General features: G+C 38.0%; 1 protein-coding gene across 3 annotated transcripts in view; it reads right to left on the bottom strand.

Moving 5' to 3' along the window:
- The window catches only part of DLGAP3 (DLG associated protein 3), a 148100-nt gene that overhangs the window by 15976 nt on the left and 106357 nt on the right, over nucleotides 1-25767 (bottom strand). For 2 of the 3 annotated variants that reach the window (XM_053454689.1, XM_053454690.1), the window contains 3 exons: nucleotides 21946-22057; nucleotides 17236-17470; nucleotides 9501-10711 (listed from right to left, as the gene is read on the bottom strand). In XM_053454689.1, the coding sequence (XP_053310664.1) occupies nucleotides 9555-10711; nucleotides 17236-17470; nucleotides 21946-22057 (1504 nt within the window). In that variant the 3' untranslated portion in view covers nucleotides 9501-9554. Of the gene's footprint in view, nucleotides 1-2298; nucleotides 2385-3044; nucleotides 3383-9500; nucleotides 10712-17235; nucleotides 17471-21945; nucleotides 22058-25767 lie in introns of those variants that run through there. The other variant, XM_053454692.1, reaches the window with a different exon arrangement.

Here is a 25767-nt window from a genome sequence, read left to right as displayed (position 1 = left end):
GTAGACAGAGTTTTCCCCAGCATCTTCTAGCTGGCCTGTTTCCATGGGAACACTTGCTAGAGGTGTGCAAATAAAATAGCACATCAAAAGACATCTTTAGGAAAATACCAAATACAGACAGATACAAAGAACTGTGCAAACTGTCACGCACGCACATATTTATGTTGGTGGTTTCCTTTTTGTTTGGACCTCCATTGGCCAAACTACATACCTACAGACAAACTGGTCTATACATTTTGATAAGCCACTATATTGCAGAAGAAACATGCAAACATTTCATAACTTTGGCTGTTTTCAGATGGCTCTGCATGTTATTATTTAGCTCTGTGTGTAATCACTTTGATCTACCAATCAGCATACATATTTGCTTTTTACAGAAACCCACATGTGCTGTTATAGTACTCAGCATGCTTATATATTACAGGATTCTTTCCTTATAAATCGTTGTGTACTGTAGTAATTACAACTTAAAGACTGCTTATTAGCATACAACCATGGTATTATATTTGTTTATACGATATCAAACTGAATACCATTCAATTAAATAACAATCATTCATGTTTTATGAGGTTCTATATTACATTGCTTCATGTTACACTTTTCTTTTCTCTATTCTGCATAAGTTCTAACATGTAACATGCTATTAATTACCATTGTATTGGAAAACAAGTCGATTAATATGAAAAACAAACAACCAAGCTGATATTATAACAGAAAATGTAGTAAATAGTGTATTGATTTAAAATGCATTACTATACAGTCTTAAATTCTCAATGATTTGTTATTAATATTAAAAGCAACATTTATGGAAAATTCAAATCATTTTCAAAATGTTTGGCTTATATTTTTTTTTTCTCTATTTAATTAAATAACAAAATTTTTGTTAACCCACCAAATGACCAAATTTTCTGGACACCTGACCAGCACACCTATATTAGTTTTTTTGACATCTCACTCTAAAACCATGGGCATTAATATATAGTTGACCCCTCCACACACATTCCATGCTGCTATAACAGCCTCCATTTTTTTTTTTGGAGGGGGGGTGCCCATTCAGCCAAAAGAGCATTTCTGAGGTCAGGCACTATTGCTGAATGAGAAGGCCTGGCTCATAATTGGGCATCCAATTCATTTCAAAGCTGTTCAATGAGGTTAACGTCAGGGCTCTGTGCAGGCCACTCGATTTCCTCCTCATGAAACTCATCAAACCATGTCTTTATGGACATTGATTTGTGTACAGGGACACAGTTATAATGGAACAGGAAAGGCCCTTCACCAAGGTGCCACAAAGCTGGAAGCATACAATTCTCTAAAATGTCTTTGTATGCTGGAGCATTTACATTATCCTTCATTTCTCCTCCACCAAATGTTACAGTAGGCTATAAGCATTCTGATAGATAGTGTTCTCCTGACACCTGCCAAAAACACTTAAACTCAATAATTAGGAGCGGTGTCCACATACTTTTGGTCATATAGTGTATCAGATTTAGAATTATTGGGTTATAATGAAAACGTCAGTAATCACGCACTGGATTAAGCCAGTCAATATATCCCTGGGAAACGTGACCAGTGCAAGTGGTGACCGGTGGTGGTTAAAATGCACTGGCTTGCGGAGATGGTTTTTTTAATGATATTTTGAAAATCATTAGTGATAGGCAGCAGGTGGCATATTATTTATTCTATGTTATGATGAGTTGGAAAACAGTAATGCTACAATGTGCAGGATGTCATCTGATTGATAGGCTTAGGTTTCTAGAAAATGTGATGTACAGTAACTGGTTTCTTACATACTTTTACAAAAAGGATTATCAAAAGTCGAATATCCAATATTTCTATTGAAATGACAATCGTTTCACTATTGTATAATAACAGCATGAGGTATATATAGTGCACTAAACATTAAATTATACGGTTACTTAAAGTGTACTGCACTATGTTCAGTTAAACATGATGGGACGGCATATCTTACACAGCACTTCCATAATATAACAAAGTGCTGTGATTTTGTTTAAAGGGATGTAAACAATAATGAGAACACAAAATATATTAAATACACATAGTTTGTGTCTGTTTTTATGATGTATGGACAAGATTATTTTAACGAGTAAAAAGAACATTATCCCTGGTAGCATAATTACAGTTCTCCCATAGAATGCATTAAAAGTCAGGTACACTAGCATGGCCCTATTGGAGAATTTACATCACATTTACAGAGATACATTTCCTGTAATGGAATCCAGCCTATGATTTTAGGTGCATGGACAGGATGAACCTAAAATATATGAAAATGAAAAGTACCTTCTGTCATCTTCAACTTGAACCCCAATGGAGTGAAACTCTCTCCGGCTTTTTCCTTCCGTATCCGAGTCCGAGATTGTCTCCACCTAAAATGAACAAAGAACACTCAACTATCCTAATTTAATCTTCTATCAATATATTTGTTGTAGATGCAATACAACCTCTACAGATGCGGTATTTCATTTTGTCCAAGGTTTTTGGAGCAAAGACAACAAATATGGGTATGAGATATACCACTTTTATGTTCCTTTTGGTTCACACATTTAGTTTTTCAACATGGCTGTTGCATTCTGAAAAATTTGGTTACAAAACTGCCTCTTAATTTTGCTTTTGTAGTTTTACAAATGACCTTAGCCTCTCTCTCACGGTACATCTCTATAACTTTCCATAAAACGTTGTGGTCAATTTTATTGTCATAATGGTCATAGAATGGGTTAGGATCCCATATCGGTAACAAGAGATATGAGCCATTTTAGGAGATCAACAGATCAACCCTGACTAGCCCAAAATAGTCTACCCCTACCCTCTGTCAAAGGAGGTTATAGAGTATAGGAGGGAGGAAAAAAGCTGAGGTAGATTGTTATCCTGGCTCACACAAAAGTTTGCCTAACAAGTGCACCAGAGCAATTGGCATGGATACAATGAACTGTATTATACCACTTGACAACATACTATTATAACTAATGCAGAATGTTAATACATCGCTTGTAGAACACAGAAAATAATTGTGTTACTTAAAGCCATACCTGTACTCCAATAGAAGGACGCCATTTTTTTTGCCTGGTGCTTCCTTTTGAGTCTTCTCGTATTGGTAGGGCTTTGCTGATCACAGTGGGAGGTTTAGGAGAAATCCTGTGTTGGACAGTCGCCAGGTCCAAAGAGAGTCCCCTGGACTTGGTGCCCTCCAGGTTCTCATTAGAGTTGCTGTGGCCCTTGACATCTTTGGACCAAGGCAACCGTGTGGGCTCATTGTGCAGAAAGGTTTCATGGGTAGATTCTGTGCTACTTTGGGCTGTCACCGAGATGAGAGGCTTGGAGAGAAGTCTGGGTGGAATGGGTGGTGGGGCTTTGCGGTAACTGAAGGCTGTGAAAAAAATGTCAATTAAAGACACTGATCCATACTAGTAGCTACATAAAGAAAAGCTGTGTATTTGCACATATCTCCTTTCACTGCATTAAGGTTAGCTAATTTCACAATACGTGTTTTCGTTCACGTACAAAAAACTAGTGCAGCTATTTATGCTAAAATCTGACACCAATTTGAGGCTAAACCAGGTTTATAGAAAAGGTCCCTGGTTAGTGAGAAGAGTGTTCAGATTATGGTGGAAAGAGACAACACAATGCATTTATATTAGTGGTTGGCATCCATTTCAACTGCACGCATGTAATAGTAGCTACTTTGGTTATATACGTTTACCTTTTAGTTAAAAGGTAACTATTGCCATCACAGCTTGTGGCAGAAGTAAATTAATTTATTAAAACTGCATCTGGTTGTAATCATGCAACTCGTGACAAGTAGTTAGGATGGCTGCTCCCATGGTATACACATACAATTGGTTTTAAATAGGCAAGTATTGCTTAGGTTTGTTTAGTTTATAATACTTTTGTAAAAAGTGCTAGACCCCCTCTAACCCTCTTATGTTTGTGGCTCCATGACTCCATCACATGACTCCATCTAGTCTAGTCCCTGAGAACTGCCTCGGTTGTGTGGTAAATGGAGCAGCAAAGTGATTTGATGGAGCTCTCTACCATGGTTTTTTTTCTACAGGTGTTCTTGGTAACAGTTGAGCCAAGCATTAAGCTAAATTAACTCAAGACAATTTTAGGAAATGGATTAGAACACAACATGTCTCTGCCTGCATGCAGCTAGCACAACCATTTATTCTAAAATAGTAATTACTAAGATGGGTCGCTCACTGGTGTAATGACTGAGCCGAGGGCTCTCTGCTTTGTCTTGTCCATGATATTTAACATCTCTAAATTTGTATGATAGATGTAATTTCATTGACCATAAGGTCCCTTAATTAGGCGCACTTTTACAATTCTGCAGGACATTTGGCTGGCGGTGCATTAAAACAGTTGGAGTGCAAAAGGTTAGACATCCATGATATGGACATTTTTGTTCTACTAAGAAAGAAAACAAGTGTGATATGTGTGAATATCTAGATGTCATTGTAACTGGCACAATGCAGGATATGTATTTTGAATGTCAAATTTTGGTTTTCTAAAAATAATATGTTATAAATTTGAAAATGTGTCATATAATTGCCCTTTTTGTTATATGTTGCCAAGTTTAAGTCAAGTGTCTGCCTTATGTGAAAGTCTCCTCTGTCTACAATACAGTGACACAGAACACATTTTTGCATCACATTAGTCTATTTTTAAGCTCCAGCATTATTTCATAGAGCTCATGGGCACAATGACTAATTACCAACTGGGACAGCCACACAGGCCAATTTCTTAACAGCCTTCATGGGACTAGGTAATGTCTTCAGAACATGGAACAGTGATAGTCTCCATCTATATGGAGGTGATGAAGAAAAGTACAGGTCTTCCCGCTCCCTAATTTAATCACTTTGGTTATTACCCTTAAGACACAATTTGACCCAATACAGGAAATATGGACAGAGGATGAGCAGTGACAGACATGCCAAATATTTTAATAAAACTCAACCTCCCGCCTCCTAATAATGGCTATGTATTTGCCTTCGAATTTACTCGGGGTAAAATGGCACCAAAGGTGGTTTATTAATCTGAAATGAATAGGGCATATCATAGGTTTAAAACGCTGTAGACATAGGTTACTATTAACTAATTTTTGCTGAACTACCTAGAAAAGCAAAAAATAAATGTTTAAGAATATTACAAATTATTTTCATGAAAAGACACCATGACTACTTGTCATTGCATGTGGTTACCCCAAATCTCTAGCTTCATGTATGCTAGTAACAAATATTGAAGGCTTCAGTTAAGTCTCAGTAACTTACATTGTTATAAAATAGAAGAAATTTATTTTATCACTTTTATTGTTCAAGCCGCTGTCTATGCCATCACAACTTCGACTTTTGTAAAAAAAAACAAACATCCAGGGCTGACATCAAGTGTGTATAACCAGCAAAGCTTCATTGGCCCAGCCTCTGAAGGAGCTCTGGTGTCCCACAGTTCCACACTAGTGTACTTCCCTACAATCTCTACCTTGTATATCAATACAATACTTAAGGCCAAAAGACAGGTAACATGTAATTCTGTATCAATTCAGAAAGGTGGCTAGACTGCCTATATCCCAGGGTGAAAAGTAAACTCTTACCCTAAACTGCAAGAATCCTTCTGATTAAAACCTTACACAACTCTCCTCCATGGACTTCACAAGAGGTAGTTTTTGTTTTGCTTAGTTTTTTATTTTCACTTTATTCAAAAGATAAGCCAGGATACACACTGATGCGGTCTCCCCTTCAGCTTCTAGGTACCTTAAATTTTATGTAACCACTTTAGGTATATTATATATGTACCCAAAGCAGTCACTTTCCTTTTCCTTTCCTTTTTTATTTTTCTGCACTATTTCTCCTCCACATGTTCTACATTGTTAATAACGAGGCAGGGCTACAGAACTCTTCTCTTGAAAAGGTACTTTTATTTTGGAAGAACAGTGAAAGTGTTCATTGATAGCATTATAAATAACTTTATCACTGTGTACCCTGTCTCTTTATAAAAGCAGTTTAAACAAGCAAACATTAGCAATGAGCTGTGGAAAAAGAAATTAGGTTATTACCATTTATTACGCCAAGTAATACACCACGTCTGCCTTTTGCAGCTGTCTGTTTTACCTACCCCATCAAATGTGCTCTTCCACCTGCTCTCCTCAATGTAACACTTTTTTAACTAAATGCAGCATTAGAAACATCATTCCTAGTAGCGTCAAAGGCCCCATGGAAACAGAAAAAAAGCTTCTCAAAAGTTTATTCATAGGAAAAAATAAAACGCCCAAATCTGCCAATGTTTATTTGCTTGCATACGAGATGTACAAGTGCAATTAATGATTTGTCTAAGTGGAATGTGACCTTTAATTCTTTGCCTGCAAAAAGTTAATGCAGATTGGTGCCCTGTTAAAAACACAAGCTAGTTATGCTGGGTAAGCCATTACTGTATGTTACCACCTTAAGGGCTTGTGTGTATTTTTCACTAAAGGATTCTCGCTGAATCACTCAAGTAAATCTTAAACAAAACTCAGATGCAATTACATGGCTCTCAGAACCCTTTTTAATTGTTATGACCATCCTGTATATTTGCTTTCTCAGCCATGGCACTTTTTATGCACTTGAATTATTCATTAAATCTGCAGGAGACACAATAAGTAATTGCTTCTCAAAATCACCATGAAGGTCTTTGCCCTTAATACAAGCACATAGTATTAACCCCATTTCATTATCTGATAGGGGGAGTAACATGTGCTATGCCTTATTTATTCTTCTTTGCATATCTATTGGGTACTCAATGATACATGTTTCTTGATAGTACAGCTGTTTACCTTGAGTTACCCGATGGTAATTATCTAGTAGTGCAGTCCCCTCAAATGAGCACACGTGAAGTATATCCTTCGTACATGCTAATTTATGAGCCATCTGTCTCTGAAATACTTCTAGTAAATCAGCGAGAAGCACCATAAAATAGTTTTTCTGCTTGGTCCATACGTGCTCCACTCGCAGTACTTACATTTCCTTTGAGTCTGATGGCTTCATTGTTTTGCTTTAGTATCTTCATCTTGTACATTCTGTCTTAATTATGACCCATGGCTATATTCTTCCTGTCATTACCTAAGGTTATCTACCTTTACAATCGTTTTTGAAATAATTTCATAAAATAATGTCTTCCATCTTAGAGTTGGGCCTCATCATTGTACTAAGGGCCCCAGATGCTGGGTAGCCACAAACGACTGAACTGCCTAGCTCACAAAAGCCCATCCATTGATTTATCAAGATGCAAAAGGGTCCTATGGGACAGAAAATTATTTTGCAGACATTTCTTTCAAGTTTTCTTTGGTGCTGCCTACTACTATTTGATAAGAATTCAAAATAAGTATATTTGCTGTTTTGTGAGTAAGGTAAGGAAAAGATCATATGAATCCTCCAATATCATCTGCAAAATATATGAAGATTTGTTTAAAAGACCAGTGAAATGAAGGAACTAAAAGATACTAGCTGAAATAAGGAACTTTTTGATGACATCACTCCCATTGAAAGCATTGTGTTGCGCAATAATACTTATCCAAAAATCCTAAGGGTAATAGAAAATCACAATTTTGTGGCACTAGTATAACATTATGGCAAACATTTTGCATTTGGTAAAATGACTCAGTAAATTAAAAATATACCAAGAGTACATTGGACAAAATATATCACAATTCTTAAGATTTGTGAAGGGCACTTTTGATCCTTCAGATAGTATAATTGTAATTAACATAAGGGCCTCAGCCGGTATCTGAATAAACATATCCACACGGGATATTCACAAGAAAATTAGTACGCAGCTGTATGCTAAACTGAAAGGATTGAAGAAAATATAAGTAAAGGTCAAAGTATTCAAATATTCCCAGCTCATTTCCTCTCTACAATGCTTATTGATTCTGACCATCTTCAGACAATTTAGGGTTCTAATCAGTGGTTTATTGTGAATGAGCCTTCCAATTAGAGAAGAGGCTAGCCAGTTGGGAACATGATATTACCAACAGAAGCTGTATCCCTCATGGCTGCAACCATCCATGATATTATATCAGCAATTTTTATTCCATTATGTCTTTTATTTGCATGTAACGCTTTTTGGCAAGTTTTAGAAACACGATTAGCAAAATAATCTGATGAGTAGGTGTGTTCCTGGGTTGTAATCGTTTTGGGTTACTCTGTTTCAGGCTGAGTAGTATGGTAGCTAGGGTGGGATTATGGGTCTATGTCATTTAGTAGTGATAGAAACATTAGTTAAATTCTAAAAAATATAATTGCACGCATGTCAAATAGTGGGATGAAAGTAAAATACACAAATAAGTAGGAAATCCCTATCAAAGTGAGCGTGAATGTGGTGTTATAGTAACTATTTCTAAATTCAATGTTTTGTAGGAGCAGCTCTGGTGGTGTCTATTTTGGTACAGTCCATGTGTTGGCATTGAGATAGTAAATTGAAAAATGTTTTTCTTCTCTGCACATTTGCATGAATTGAGTTTTTTATGGTCTAAAATATATGTATACAAATATCCATCTAAGTTAATTTCAGTATAGCTCGTTTTAGCCACTGCAGTCTAAAATCCACAAATACTTCTTGGGGTTTAGCATTTTTAAACAGGGTTTAAACAGGGTAAAAATCAGTTAAGGTTTTTTGATGGGCCAGTGAATAGAGACCATTATATATTAAACCTTGCTGAGCCAAACAAAAACTCACTACAACAGTCTGCAAAGCTACAGGACTCCAATTCTGCATTTTTCACAAATCCTAAGGGCATAAACATGCTGGAGAAATATTTCTCACACCAGGGGGAGAAATCGTTCATAGTTGGCCCCTTCTTGATATTCAATTGAGTGAGATAAAAATGAATAAACTCAATCTGATATCCAAGAGAAGCCATGTGAATGAAAAGTGGGTCAGCACCACTGGTACATTTCAGATCAATAGCCCTTTATTAAAAGGGAGTTGGGTACATCCTAAGTAAGAGTATAGTTTCGTTGTTATTTTATCTGTTGTGCAGACGTCAGTGCCATGCACTCATTTTGTGTTAATGGAATTTAATAGTCAACAAAAAAGGATAAGAATACAGTAAGCTGGAAACAGAGGCATGCATAACATGGCAGCCAGCACAGACTACATAAACCTGTCCTCTTCTGTCACCACTAACATTTCTATACGTCAATATAGAAAACACTGGATGGACATCTAACATTTCTTCTGACTGGTAAACCTAAATTGTATTTAGGTACTTGTTAAAAGTAAATATACCCAACAGAATCAAGCTTAGCTTGTAAAGGGGAGTTGAAGCAGTAAAGATCACATTCCTTACCTGGGAAAACTAGATATAGGGGGGCATTTATGTGTATGTCTATTGGGATTTTATACCTAACAGTTAAGATATTTGATTTGTTTTAGAGTTTTTAGAGGGAGGTGACTCAGGTCAGAATTTCAAGTTTTAAGAAATTAATATGATTAGTAATAAAAAGACACAATTCTCTTCAACACCTTGTTTATTGTTGTAAAACATGAAAAAGGCCAGTCTTGTATTATCCATGGTTATCCCCCATAACTGGTTTGGGATGCACACGGGGACGACCACGAGGCTGCCCCCTCCTGCGCAGAGGGCCTATCAGTCGGCTACCTGCCCAGGTAGGATTCTCACTGGTGCCCCTGGCCATAGTGCTTGGCATAGAAGACCCAGTTCTTGGATCCTGCAGAAAGAACTGGGCAAAAGAACAGGGAAGGGTGGCAGAAACAGAAGAAATACGGGTTCCTCTTGGACGTGTCAATCCTCCACGAGCCCTTCGGCCAGTAGTAGCAGTACCGCTGCATGGTGTACCGCGGCCTTCAGGTGCCTGGCCTTCTTGGGCAATTGCCCGCTCCTGTCTTCTCTTCCTCAGTTCATCTCTGATGTCACCAAGGACTCCTAGAAGCTGACGATGTAGCTCTCTGTCTCTAGCTCTCTCTTCCCGCTGACGTGTCATCTCTTCTTCTTTCAAAGCTAGCTCTTGGCGATACAGTTGGTCTCTCAACTTTTCTAGTTGCAGCAAACGATGAAGACTAGCCCTCCAGCGAGCTCTCCTGTCATCTTTAGCCCGAGGGCGCCCAAGTCGTCTTGGCATTGTGGCGCTGGATGCTTGGTCACCCTCAGGATACTCGGAGGAGAGGAGAGATTCATTGCAACTGTGCTCACTGCGCTGAGAAGAAGCTAACTGATGGTCATCTTCACCTTCATCATTTTTACGGTGGTCTTGCAACAGAGGCCACACCATCCCACCTGGCAAAGAACCAATCTCTGTTTGCTGGCTACCACCATCTCTCTCTGACTGGGTAGACTCTGCAGATTCTGGAACTCTTTCTGAAGGGGGGATATCCGAGTCACTCTCATCACCCCAACCTGTATGTGCAGATAAATAGCAAAGGGGGTCCTCTGTGGAGGAAGCTAGGGGCCCTGGGGAGACACGTCTAAAGGACTGCTTGATTTGCCGTCCCACAGTAAGAGATACTCGCACTTCCTCTTGTGCAGGGGACCAGTGCTCCAGGTAGGGATTAATTATCATTCCTTGACATCTTCTACTTTCCACCTCTTGGTCTTCTGTATCCCCTTCCACTGATGTAGTGCTATAGGTAACCAGTGTGCCACTCCTCTGAGGTGGTGAAAGCGCTGATCTCATTGGGGACCTTTGATTTGGCAGTGATGATGCTGTAAAAACAATAAAACTGATTAAATGCCTTGTGGCACACGGTGAGTAACCATATAAATTTTAGCAAGCATGACTTCCCCTTTTTTGTACTTTACACTAAAACCCTTGCTAACATCCTACCATCCTACTCAAATGAATACGACAAAATCCCTCTCGCTTTCAATGTTTTTACGTGTTTGAGAAATATTGCTTGTGTGCTCTTAAGAAATTAGTGTTTGCAATTTAACCTGCATGGGGATTCAAGTCTACAGCAAAATTGTGTTATCAGAAGTACAATAATAGTACTATGTAAATGCAACCACTGTATATGGGTATAATTTTGAGGGTGTTCTTGGATTAAGATTTCCCACTCCAATTTAAGCAGAAATTGTTAGGACAGACACCTGTAGTTCTGATATCCACAAAAGGCTGCATTGCTTTCTCAATTGACTTTCACACCTTTGAAACACAATGCACAGACATACAGGTAGAATATGGCTGATGCAGACTTTTCCCCATGCAGATGCCTGAACTGCTCTGCCTTTAGCCCCTGCTGTTGCCTATAAAATTTAAGATGGGTTACATGGCATATGGGCCTCGGCTATGGACCTTGTGGTGCAGAACCTTCAGCAGAAGCTAAAGAAGAGGGCTGCCTGGAGGTGCAGTGTCGGATGGGGTGGCTGGAGTCACACCTGAGGTCCTTTTGCCGGAGCTGGTAGAAAACAGCATTAATTCAACAATGAGACCTGTGAATTAGCGCACTAGTGTACCCTACTAAAATAATAAAAATATAGGGATATGTGCAGGGATGAAGTGTCCCTATGCCTCAAATGAGCATTGGAAAATTACACTAGTATCTAATGTAAGGAATAAACTTTCACTATACTAGACTGTACATAAATGGATCGGTGAGTATGTGACCCCCTGTTTTGGAGGGCACAGAACTCTGCCTACTTTTCAATTAAGCAATCACATGCCTCACTCCCATTGAATTCCCCCTCCAAAAAACAAAACAATGTCTTCCTATGCAACTGACACATGGATGGGCTTAGCTGGATAACTGGGTCCGTTAATGCTAATTCTGTCCCTTCCTCTGTTAAAGCTAAAAATAAGTCCCTAAGCACAATGCATTATATTGAATTCTGTTGAGCTTACCTGGATCAGCTTTGATGCCTTCCAGCTCACCCACCATCCTGCACAACATGCACGAAAGTAGGTCCCCCATCCCTGTTACAGGGAAGGGGTGTAATGAGCAGGGTAGCCCCTCCTGGCAGCCCTGATGGGGAAGCTCCACTTTAAATCTTGCCGAAGGTCCAGGCACCCAATGTCTTGTGTTGACACTCTTGGTACATCATGCATAGCCGAGGCCGCTGGATCTGTGTTCAATAGTTGGGGCATTCTTGCATTTGTTTAAATTATTTGGGGGTAGGGATATTTTGACACAGTCTTTGTTTTGTTTATGTTGTTGGGGTAGAAAGGGGGCAGAAACAGTTTTTTATAGGCTTTAGTGCACAAGCTGGTTTACCTAACCCTTCCAAATTAGATTACCTGGACAGGGGAGATTTCTGCTTCCTTCGTGATAGTATGTAAATACATGTAAGTCATTTCATGAGTACAGCAGTCCTGTACCAGACATAATAATCTATCACTGACTTTCTGTAGCTGCTGTTTTAAATGTGTGGAAAGGTAAGCGGTAATGCCAATGTGCGTATATGTATGTATTTACTTCACAGATCATGTTGCTAACCAAGTTAGATATAATACTATTCAACCCAAGAATACAAGGAACAAACTGGTCAGCATTGAAAACATATCACTGTTAACAGAACACATGAAAGATGCTTATATGTAAACAGTAGTTCCAAAATACCAGCCTCACAGACTTCTAGTAGGAATGAGTGCTTTCTTTTGTGTGATCCATCTAGGTTTATATAGAATGCTCCTGGCCTCTTACTGGTCCTTAAAAGGTGGATTAATTAAGTATTGTGAATGCTTCAAAGGATGCAACTTTAATTAGACATTCACTTCACCCAAAAAATTGTCCAATACACACATGCTGTAATAAGGAACAAGCACATAACCGAGTCTCAATCAAGCATATAAAATACACCAATAACTCAATGCAGGCCATTTTTCGGTTTAAAATGTAATTAAAACTGAGAAACTGAGACCCACTAACACAGCAATGATTAAGCACATATTAAGGAGCTACACGTTACATGTTATCTCAAAAATATCACATAAGTAAATAATAAAGAGAACTATAGCAGTCTTTCACCAGAAAGAAGTTATTATACTCTTACAAGTGTAACAAAAAAAATTTCTTGTAAATCCCACCCTACATTTACCATGTGTTTCTCTGTTGACAAATGTATAGTAAAACACAGTGGTGTAACTATTAAAGCTAGAGAGCTTTCCACTGTGAATGGGCCCAGTAGTTCTACACCCCATGTTCTTGATAGCTCACTGTGAAGGAACCAGGTCCTTGGCCTACCTGGTTTTAGTAATTAATGGAAACATTAGATATTTCATATGGTAGAGGGCAAAAAGAAGTAACAGTGGAATAAAGGTTTCCTGACTATTCCCAACAGACCAACATATATGGCAACACTAGTGTAGAAAAGCTCTTCAGAACAGCGACCCTGAAGATAGTTTAGCAAATGCTTGGTCCTTTCCCATCTGCTGCACTGTCCAGTTGCAGTAAAAGGTCTGGAAAATGTACACCTTGAAACAGATTACACCAATGGGCTGAATTACACCTTAGTCTGCATCATTAAAAACCTAAGGACCACAGACGGTTTAATAATGTGCCCATTTTGACAGCCAATGAAAGCTGAAAACCGCCATAAGAAGGCGTAAGCAAAGCCTTGCCAACATCCTTTAGTGCATCCATGATTCCTTAATGTAAACACATATCTAAATTAGAATCATTTTTCCTCTACTTGCCTCCCACTCTACAAAAAGGCCTATTTATATACCACGAAAAATTCATTGAATCACACGATCCATGAAACAGGATGGCTTCTGCATCTGAGCTTCTGCATTGTGTGGCTTTTGCTAGGAGATACAATTAAATGCACTGTAAGGGTGAACAATTATTTACAGAATAATCACAAAGCCCTTTTTTAGAAGGCAAAACTGGAGATGTGTGGAAGACATGTTTTGCTAAATAGTTCCAGGGGAGCATTTGTTGTTTATGCTAAATATAGGGTGTATAGATACTTAATAAACACTAGAATATACAGGGATTGAATGCCTTTGGGCAGCTGCCAGTGGCGTATCCTGGTCTAGGCCGATTAGGTAGGTCCAAGGAGCAGCAGAAGAATAGCAAGAGAGAAGAGAAGAGTAAGACGAGAGATAGAGAAGATAAGAGGAAGGAGAGAGAGAGAGAGTAAAAGAATATTTCCCTAATCCTACATTTTATAGTTCTACTTATTAAATAAACCCATGTAACTATGTTTACAGATAAGCTAAAATGAACAATATATATGTAATAAAAAAGCCACCTTAATTTTCTCAATAGCTTCATTATTACTCCTAATTATCTTATCTCTACTTTTTGATAATCTGCAAAGTTTTAAAGCACATATATCACCAAAGCAATTATAATAAATGCAAAAAGAAAAGCTTGACCTATGAGTGGATTTAATTCATACAATTAAATTAAACTAAAAGATGTGACAGTTCCCCTTTAAAGTTTGGGCCATATAATCCAGAGTACTAGTATGTCTCTCTATATACAAAAGTTTGTCAATGCACACAAGCTGATCATTCCACCTACTGCATAAGTGTACTTAATCTTGCTTGCAAAGCTAGGATAAAAAATTAGAATAATTAAAAAAAAACAGTAACTTTTTTAGTGCCAATTTTCATAATTTTGCTATAGTTATAAAATGTTACAAACTAATAAAGAAACTACACCTCACTTATGGAAATGTATTATATTTATATAACCACAATAGATTAAGCTATTTTTAATGCCTAGATACCAGGGTGTCAAAATAGTACAAAGGAAAGCCAATAAAATGTTCCACGCTATTTCCTCATATATGGAAATCAAATAATACAATTAAAACTACATTTTTAGCAAATTCATCTACTATATCTGCATGTACCTAAAAGTAGATTGCACATATATGTGAGAATTGTATAAAAGTTGAATATAGGCATAAAATACATATTTCATCAATAATTATAGCCTTTTTGAGGTTTACAGCCTTCATTATTCTATTGGTTAGACATCTACCTATTTTTTTTCTTTAATTTCAGCAGCCCAACTACGTGGTTGACCTCATGAACCCACTTTGCCAACCAAGTACAATGTGTTTGTTAGTTTTTGTTATATGTCTGGGGTTGTTCATGATATCCCTGCCATTTCAGCACATCTTGGAATTTTTTGTTTTTGTTTTTGGAAATGTGCTTATATTGAAAAATTATAATTTATGAACAACCTACTCTTCTCTAATTCTTTTTAATATTATAAAAAAACTGATTATATATATATATATATATATATATATATATACACAATGGTTCAAACGTTTTGGGTCACTTAGAAATGTCATTGTTTTTAAGAGAAAAGAAAATATTGTCCATTAAAATAACATGAAATGGTTCAAAAAATACAATGTAGACATTGCTAATGTTGTAAATGACTATTGTAGCTGGAAACAGCTGATTGTTTAATGGCATATCTTCATAGGTGTACAGAGTCCCTTTATCAACAACCATCACTCCCTTGTTCCAATGGCATGTTGCACTCCCTAATGGCAAGATTAAGTGACTAATTCATCATTAGAAAACCCCTTTTGCAATTATGTTAGCACAACTAGAAATGTTCTTTCTTTCCCATGAATAGTGACCCCCAAACTTTTGAACAGTAATATACAGTATATATAAGCTTGGGACAACAGTAGTCTAAATTGGAAAAAAAAAGACGAGTACCGCAATATATACCATTTATTGAACTAACATTCCATTTTAAGGGCAAGCTTTCGAGAGTATCAACCTCCATTTATCAAGTCAGAAGCAATACTAACCATAAAACATGTAAATGAGACATGGGTGCGGGTTACAGGGGTTAAGGAGAATGATAAGAGACTTATAAGGTATAGGTCACAACAGTCTTAAGGTGGTGGTAAATTAGTGTAGAAAGTGTAGCCAGTGCTAATGGAATGTTAGTCCAATAAAAAGGTATTATTTTATAGTGCATATTATATCTTGTAATCAATATCAGAAACACTTTGAAAATATGTTATAGCATTACTAACATCATATTGCATGTGAAACTGCAATTAGAACTAATTCCTCAGTGAAAAAAGAGTACTTCAAGAATATTTGATAGAAAGGTTTATATTAACGGTTGGAAAATCTGTTGCTAAAGACAGATGCATTTTAATCTATAATCATATGGTTTAACCACATTCCATAAATGGGAGTGAATAATACTCTAGAAGATCTATTCTGATGAATGTAAAGTATAGCTTCTGAGGCGTCTCAGTAAATTATACAATATACTAAGCTGTATTATTAATATTTAATATCTAAGCAACAAGAAATACGGTGATACATTAAGAGGGGGGATTCCACAACACATACAGAACTGAATACAGTAAATGAAAAAACCATACCCAAACCAGAATCACTTGCCTACATATATCTTACTTAGTTGATGCTAGCAACTGTATTATAAGATTGTGATCAAGAAAATGGAATGAAAAATGATCTATGTCTGATCTGGGAAATGCAAAGGTAAAAAAAAAACCAGAATGACACCATACCCTGCTGGGTTATACTTGCTTGAAAATTTGTTAGGTGTTAGCAGTAGAAAGATGTGTGATTGAATCAAGAAGAGAGAGCTGTATTCTTTAAACATATTTGAGGCAAATTGACCATTGTTATGCATTATGAAGGACCATCCTGGTGAGCGTCTTCTGCAAGCTCCCTGGATTTGGCCCTTCTTAATGAATACTAGAGGAGTTAAAATGTTCAAATTTGAACCCCCACTTAATGAATATACCATCAAGAAAAAAGTTAGGATTAGTTATAAATCTGAAGAAGCCTAGACCCAATTCAAGTAATATAAACAGAAAAAGAATTGTGATGTATGAAATGTATGGCAAGGTCTTCTGCATCTACTTGTGTCATCTTTACCAAATTTGCTCTTTTTCTTTTCATGGCTTTCACAATACAATGCTATTCTCATATACTGATTGGTGAAGATAACTGACATTAAAGAAATAGAACCCATGAAAGACAACGGTTATTATTCTATATGTCCACAAAGACAGGCTAGGTTTGTTTTTCTGCTCTCGGTAAGTATTCACAGAAACGATCTTATGTAAATAAAGACCCACAAGGAAACCAACATAATTATATATAAACTGAACACATAGAGAGGTCAATTCACGATGATAATGATAGACCAGAGAAGAGAACAGACCATGATGAATAGTAAAATGAACATACAGCTAGACCTTTGGCCACTGACAATAACACCTTGCTGTATGTTTATAAGCATTGTATGCCAACAACGGATACTTACAAGTGTTGGGTTTGAGGATGCTGTTGGCAAGTGTTGGTCCTGATGGTGCAGACATGGAGAAGACAGAGATGCAGTCATCATCCTGGGAGCAGCCAGCTTGGATGGCACGGAGGTAGCTGTGACTGCGCATTCGGAAACAGCCAGGGAGATCCAAGGCCTCTACGGCATGAGATTCCACTTCGCTGAACACAGATTCACACATGGCCCCTGACTGGTGGTTTAGTTCCCCTTTTATCTGTAAGGTTCAATGGACTGGAATCAGTATAAAATCATCTTATGAAATTACTGTATATTACTACTCTTTTTTTATTCTTACAACCTCTGAGAGTAGGTTCCCTAAGTTTGCCAAGACAATACAAAGCTATATACAATGGCTTGCACTCAATAATAATTTCAATGCGCTTACTTGGCCAATTGCTATTGAGCTCACTTTTAGAAAAGATAATCTATCATAACATGTATGGATATTAACACCACAAAAAAACTGGCAGACTAGATGGCCCTAATGGTCCTTATGTGCTGTTTCTTTGAAGTATCCATGTGCTCACCTTGGAGGACAAAAACAATTGGAATATGAGTGCTCACTGGTTTCTATAAGGGAATGATATTCCCACTCCCTTGTAATATCACATCTGGATTATTGCAACTCCCTACTAACTGGTTTTCCCCTCTCTCGCCTTTCATCACTCCAATCCATTCTCAACACTGCAGATAGGCTAATCTTTTCTTGTCACCTATCTTCATCTGCTGCTCCATTGTGCCAAACGCTCTATTGGCTCGACATAAACTTGAATTTGATTCTGGAGGGTATGACCCTGACCTACAGAGCCATTAACTCTGCACCATCCTGCATCTCTACCCTCTTATCTACGTATACCCCTAACCGCCCTCTTAGTTCTTCACATGCTATACTTCATCTCTGGAATTCCCTACCCTGTTCTCTTAGAGTTTCTGCAACATATGCGAATTTCAAAAGTTCTCTGAAATCCCATCTTTTTTGACAAGCGAACAACATTTTCTTCTAACACATAGCCAGCATCCTATCCAAGCCATCTGAATGCCTTGGGGTGCAGGTAGGTAGAATTTTTTTTCTTTAGGTTATTTATGTATTTTAACCTTAACCCCCTCAATTCCCCAAGGTAACCTGCTTCCACAGCTCACAATAGCCACCACCCCCTTGGGGACCCTCATTTACTTTTTTTTAGTTATTATAATAATTTTAAATGTATTATGAGGGGTACGTCATTTTTCAAGTTTCATTCAAGTTATTAACTAGAAAAATGAAAAGTTGCATGCCCTCACAAACAACTTTCAGATTAGTGAATTAATTCTTCTTGCAACACCCCACTTGTCTTCTTGACTGTACAAGACTTAATGAATCTCAGGATTAAATTGAACTTCAAATAATCAACATGCAAATGTAATGCATCCAAAGGTTGGATGCATCCGATCATAAACCTGCTGAGTACACGCAAAGCGGTAGAGGGCACAGAGGTCATGCGAAGAAACCTTACTGATATAATAGTTATGAGACAACAGTTGGCATTTGATAGACAGAATGGCTACTCATATGTCCTGATATGTTTCCATATATATCCGTATTACAAATTTTAGGAAACTAGACATCCTAATGATTCTTAGGTGTTTTCCTGTATGCATCAATAATCTTATTCTAAACGTAACTTCTCCAGGTATGAAGAGTCAGTTATAGTAAGTTTAACCTCAACCGTGTGATGGTAAGATGTGAACATACAAAGTGGTGCTCACTGCAATCTTTCTTTAAGTTTCAAAGAACAAACTCTTATCAATTCAGCTATACTTGATTGAATCAACCATTGCTAAAATTTATGTGCAATTTATTTTGTTTTTGTTTTTTAATTTTAAGTTTATAATTTATTTTTTGAAGACTAGATGAATATCAGAATTCAAGAGTATTCAAAAGGCAGCACACACAAGATTTTTAGTCAAGCAGAATGAAACCATCTGGTCCATACAGAAAGGGTCCCAGGTCCCATCAAGTATTTCAGAGGGTGACATGAACTGGCATTTCCTGGTGCACTTTGAGTGTGCCGGTTCGTATTTTAGTGACAGAGGGGAATAGGCTAGCATTAGCCCATTGTGTACATATAAACAGTTCAGGGTTTGGGGAAAAGATCAAGGAACACTGGTTATTATTATTTTACTGCACATGAGCTAAGGGACCTTAGCCTTTCTTAGATAATTAACTTCCTGACTGTGTTCACATAGCTGCAAAAGAAAACAACAACCACTGTCACCTCTTTGAACAACCAAGTTACAGTATTTGCTCAAATATAAGACAAGTTTTTTTTTTCAGAGCAAATGCATCTCGTCTTATAAACAAGCAGATACGTTACTTATGTTTCTGTTCAGCTTGTCTCCTATTTCAGAGCTTTCGTAGTTGAACTAAGTTTCTGCCTGAGCTGACCATATTAGATACACAGGTTACTCCTTTTTATTTAAGTTGGCCAAACTTTCATGATATGAGTTAGCCAGATGCTGTCTCTGATCTTAGTTAAACCAGTATCTGGAGACAGAAAGCTAAAGGATACCCTTTTATTGAAGTCTGAATTTTTTTTTTTTAATAAACCACATTTTATTTGCTTTAAGTCATATTGTATATGCTGTTATCTTTTAACCACTTTCAATTATGAAGATTATTAATGTGCTTCACATTTGGAGAAAATACCATACACAGAATTTGTGGGCTTGCTATTGCTATCTGGTCAGTGGCTTTAAAGGGTGCTTCACAGACATAAACACAGATTTTATTATGTTTATAAAATGAACTGTATGACTAGGGTTGAATTCAGTTAGTGGTTTCGATAAATTAGATTTTTGCTTTTATTCTTGGACCACATTGCTGCTATCACTATGTACTTCTGGCATTCAATATTAACCATGCATAATAGAAACATAGTACCGTTCTACAGTAACATACTATTCCATGGAGTTTAACCAAGTTGTTATTGAGCAAATCTTAATAAGGGTTAATAAAAGGTAATATTGCAGGAGCTTTTAACATGTTTTAGGGAAAATTACCGTATGTTTGGAAGTTAGAAGAAAACTTGTTTCAAAAGATGTAAATTTGAGTATATTGGTAAAGTAGCATCACACAATCTTCAATAATGTGTAGTGGGTACAAAACAATGTTAGTTTTATTTATAAAGATCATTTGTATAGGACAGTTCCAAATCCAATGCAAGCACCATAAAACCAAAGGAATATTTCTATTCCATCTCAATGAGCGGCTAGCGCTGCCCTTTTATCCTGCTTTAAGGAGCATGAAAGAGAGAGCTCCTAGATGACCTGCCTTGGATACTTCTCTGATTCATAAGAATAGGTAACTAAAATTACAATATGGAGGATGGAGAGCATGTATGAGCAAGGCACTTTGGCAGCTTCACCTGGTGGGTGCTACTTTTGCCCACAGGCAACCGCAATCAGTTATATGATTAGTTAATTTGAGCACTCCTTCTCTGCAAATCTGTATGCATTATTCTTGCTTATTAGAGTACTTTCAGACCACGTGGACAGCCTCTCCTCAAATCGGTGGAGAGTGTGTGCACAGAGACTTAGCTCTTTCGAGGAAATGCTCCAGAATGCCTGGTCATTTGAGCTGATACTGGAAGTGGACGAAGAAAGAAGACAGAAGAAGAGGCAAGAAAAGAAGCCGAGCTGCATGGAAGTAGACAGGGGCATGGAAGCGATCAGCACAGAAGGTAGGGGAACATTGGGAGAGGGCATGAGATAGTGTGAGTAAGAGAATGAAGAAGGGTGAGCACAAGTGTGAGGGAACATCAGTAAGAGAGTGTAAAAGTGAATGAAAGTGTGAGTAAGAGTGAGTGAGAGTATGAGAAAGCATAAGAGTGTGAGTGAAAGAGCATGAGTGAGACAGCAAGAATAACAGTGAGAGACAATGAGTGAGTGTGTGAGAGAGTGAGTGAGAGTAAGAGTGTGAGCCTGAAAGAGTAGGAGTGAGTGAGTGAGTGAGTGAGTGAGTGAGTGAGTGAGTGAGTGAATAAGAGAAAAAGCAACAAAATGCAAATGAAAGCTCAAAGCCCTCTTCTTACTTTTTGTTTGTTTTGTTGGGGTTTCTCCTCGTTTTTGGACATGCAAACCAAATAACAAAATCAAAATCAGATTTTGTTAAAATTCGTACAAATCCAAATGTGCAAATCTAATTTGGATTAGAAAATACCACATGCATGTCTATAATTTTGCAATAAATGGAATATTCAAATAGTTACTCACAAGACTTCTACTAACAGTAAATAATCTTTGAAAATATTTGATGTGTATGTGTACTACATAAAAAATAAATAATATCACGTACATGTATTTATAATTTATATAAAAAAATTTGTAACCAAATACGCATGCCTTGCGCCTCTGAAACATCTGAAGTATGTGGCTCTTGGGTTAAGCAAGTTTGGCCACCCCTGCTCTATACCAACAGTACTGACACGGAACTGCTAAGATGGTACCTTAGACATCTTGAAACAAAAATAAGCTTAAACAAATTCTATATATCAATCAGTATATAATGTACTGATGCATTTATGAGTCAAGCAAACAGGCATCTGAAAATGCAGAAATTGCAAACAAAATGTGGGAGGACATGCATACCGCCAGCATTCCTTCATTCTCCAAGCATTACTGCATATGAAAACAAGTAATTCCAGTACTTACCTGACCCAATATGGAGAGGCCATAGCCGTGTCCCTTTGGATGGATTTTGGGTGGCGTGCAGCAGCTGGGACAGTTACAGAGACATGAGTCAGAATATCGCTTACAAGGAAACCTAATAAAAAGTGAGGAAAAGAGGGAGCTAACAAAGGGAAACAAAGATCACAACTCAAAAATATACAGTATTATACATTATATGCTATTTTCAGAAACATCTTTTCTAGCAGGCATACTTTACTGGAAAATAATATTTTCCAAACTTTCCAAATGGTTTAAAATAACACATGTATGTATTGGATCATGAATGAAGACACATCATATCTCCCAAGTGTTCCTCTTTAAAAGGGACACGCCCTATTTTGGACCCAAATTCCTTGTTCCCTCTTTCCTCCCCTGATGCCCCTATTTAACAAAAGTTCAGAAGATTTTGTGGGTATGATTGTATCACAATGTTACATCCTTAGAAATCACAATAATGTGCATAGAAACAGGACAAAAGATTGTGTATATAAATGCATTATCCCTTAGCTCAGGGGCGTCCAACATGCGGAACCTCGAGGTGCAGCCCGCGTGAGATCGGCAGCCAGGATCACAAGAGCCCTGCTGCTTACTTGTGGGAGAGTCTATTCTCTGCTCCAGTCCTGCTTCCTCTGTGCAGTACTAGAGAACGCAGAGGGAGGCCGCGTCCCCTGCTGAAGTCTGTGAGCGGCATAGAGAGCTGTAGTGAAGGTAAGGGGGTGGGGGAGGTTGTGTGAATGAATATGCCTGATTGAGGGAATGAATCTGTGAATGAATGGATTTGTGTGTGTCATAGCATGGATGTGTAAGTGCTGGAACCTAGGCATGATGGGACTGTGATTGCTGTTAGCAATCACACTCCTATCATGCCAAGTAAGCCAGTACATGCTGAAACCTGGCTAGCTGTCCCCCTTATGTATTGATGCTGCCAGCAGTATGGGGTTTGCACTTACAGCCACCCTGTACCAGCATGTATTGGATGACTTGGGATGATAGGAGCGTGATTGCTAACAGCTAACAGCAATCTGCTAACAGCAATCACAGTCCCATCATGCCTAGGTTCCAGCATTTACTGGTTGTCTGGGTATAAAAAGAGTGTGCTTGCTGTTAGCAATCACACTCATATCATGCCAAGTCAGCCAGTACATGCTGAAACCTGGCTAGTTGTCCCCTTGTGTATTGATGCTGCCAGCAGTATGGAGTCTGCACTTACAGACACACTGTACCAGCATGTACTGGCTGATTTGGGATGATAGGAGCGTGATTGCTAACAGCTATCTGCTAACAGCAATCACAGTCCCATCATGCCTAGATTCCAGCATTCACTGGTTGCCTGGGTATAAAAAGAGTGTGTTTGCTGTTAGCAATCACACTCCTATCATGCCAAGTCATATTGTTAATTGTTTTTGTCCAATTGTGGTGTGTTACTTTTAATAAAAGTGTGGTTACAGCCAACCAGTACATGCTGGAATCTGGGTATGCCTGAGATTGCTGTTAACAATCATAATATATATTTTTTTGTACAATTTTGGTGTGTAAATTACTTTTATTAAAAGTGTGTGGGGGGGGGTCACCTTCAGTTTCGGCTAAGTGAACCCTGAATTTTCGGTTTTGGTCCAGAATTTTCATTTTAGTGCATCCCTATTTTTTTTCTTTTTTTATTTTTACTTATCCAGAATCCTGAATTTGTAGTCACAAAACTTTCTAGGCCCAGAAATCAGTGAGAGGAAAAGTAAGGGTTTTGTGTCATTTACTTTATTTTAATCTGCATATCTTATTAAAGGCCATATTTTCTCTCAGTGAAAAATGAGTGCGGCCCACGCACGTATACAATTCTGATGAAGTGGCCCACTGCAGAAAAAACTTGGACATCCCTGCCTTAGCTGCACTTTACTAAGAAAGTTACATGGCTGCTTGCAGCAATCTTAGTTTCTGGCTTTACCCACATGGATAAATAAACTAATTATGCTAATTGCAAAAATGCCTGCACTATTTTTAGTGTTGAGCCTTGACAAGGTTGTTAAACAGAGTCATATTTACTTTAGGTATCAATAGTACTTTATGTATTTTTTATTAATATACATTATAATTTTACTAACACAAGGCTCGAGAAACCTGCAGGGTTTTGCACGGTTGCCATCATGAATCCAGGGCTTCCATCAAGGTCACGAATGCATGGCACTCGTCTCACCACGCTCCTTAGGGAGTAGGGTGCCAGATGGCACAAGGTAGGCAGTGGTGTGGCTGGTCTCCACGTGGTGAGAAAGGGGAGAAGGGAGAGGGGGGAGAAGTGCATGTGAGTGTGTGTGAACTATAGTGTCAGAGTCAATGTGTATATGTATAGTGCTGGAGTCAGTCTGTGTGTATACTGTAGTATCAGTGTGTGTGTGTATGTATGTATGTATATATATATATATATATATATATATATATAGACAGTGTATGTACTGTAGTGTCCAAGTCAGTGTGTATATATATATGTATATTATGTATAGTTTTTCTATAGTGTTAGAGTGTGTCATTTTAATATATGTACAGTGTTAGCCAGTGTGTGTGTGTCTGTATAAGGTGCTAGTGTTTATAGTGAGTCTGTATGTCAGCATATAGTGTTAGTGTGTGTATAAGTCTACGATGTTAGCATGTGCGTACATGAGCATAGAATGTTAGCGTGCGTGGGTTACTGTAAGGTCTTAGTGTATGGCAAGGCTATACAAACCCTGGGCACCAGGAATATAAAAAGATGATTTGGCAAGAAAAAAATCTGTCTCCTAACTTTTTTGAGTGGCTCCTTTATCCAAACCAAATTTGTCTACCCCTGTACTAGCACATACATGATTTCCATATTTTAGTACATTGATCATGTAGTAGTATTCTAGAATTCTATTATTATTAAGATAGGCAAATGATCGAGATAAAGAATACGATGAATAGGCGGCAAAAAATGCATAAGTCTTGGCATACCCACATACCTGATCTTTTGGCTATTTGATTATCATCCTACGATCAGTGCTGGTAATTACTGTCCCTCCATTACAAGAACGGAGCCAAACTTATTGCAAGGCAGTTAATGATCAGGAACTCGTAATCGCACATATGAGTGGTATAGTATCAACTCATCTTCCTTGTATCCTATTATATCATAGTCTGTGAAGAGTTGGTTGGGTTTGCAGGAGTAGTAGTTTGGTGGCCTGCTGGGCCAGGAGTCCCATCTCTTCTGATTTTTAGATGCCGGCTCTGGGAATAACATGGCTATTTGTTTGTGGGTCTGAGCTGTGCATGACATGCTATGAAGTCTGCATATTTACTTGTCCCTCCAGTAGAGGTATAAGTTAGATCCTAACTCAGATTATAAAGTAACCAACGTCATTATTCAGTATAGATTGTTTTGTTCTCTTACCCAGATTAATTAACACATAATTAGAATAATGTAATGTTTCCCATATGTAAGTGTTCTGTGTGCATATTGTGTTTGTTACAGCCCATCTATTCATTTATTTGCCTATACATTTCAACCGCTCATTGCACGCGGGGTGCAAATGAGTGGCACGCGGGGCTGCTGACTGCTCACAGTTACGCCAGCAGGGGTGAGCATGGCCCCCCACATCATGCTGTGCCCCCACATGTGCCCCCCCCAATTGAAACGGCGGTTTTTGTTGTTGTTTTTTTTTTTTTGCAGCCCGGAGGAGGAGCTAGATGCGGAGGAGAGAGAGGTGCGCCAAGATTCCCTATACATGCTAGGCTATGTTTCCATACATTATTTGTGTATACCTGCAAATAGTGTTTTTATGTGTTTTTATTCAGTTGGTC

This window comes from Spea bombifrons, chromosome 2 (assembly GCF_027358695.1).
Source record: "Spea bombifrons isolate aSpeBom1 chromosome 2, aSpeBom1.2.pri, whole genome shotgun sequence".
In the NCBI taxonomy this organism is placed as follows: Eukaryota; Metazoa; Chordata; class Amphibia; order Anura; family Pelobatidae; genus Spea; species Spea bombifrons.
Note: the sequence above shows the minus strand (reverse complement) of the source record. Positions and strands in the feature narration are given on the sequence as shown.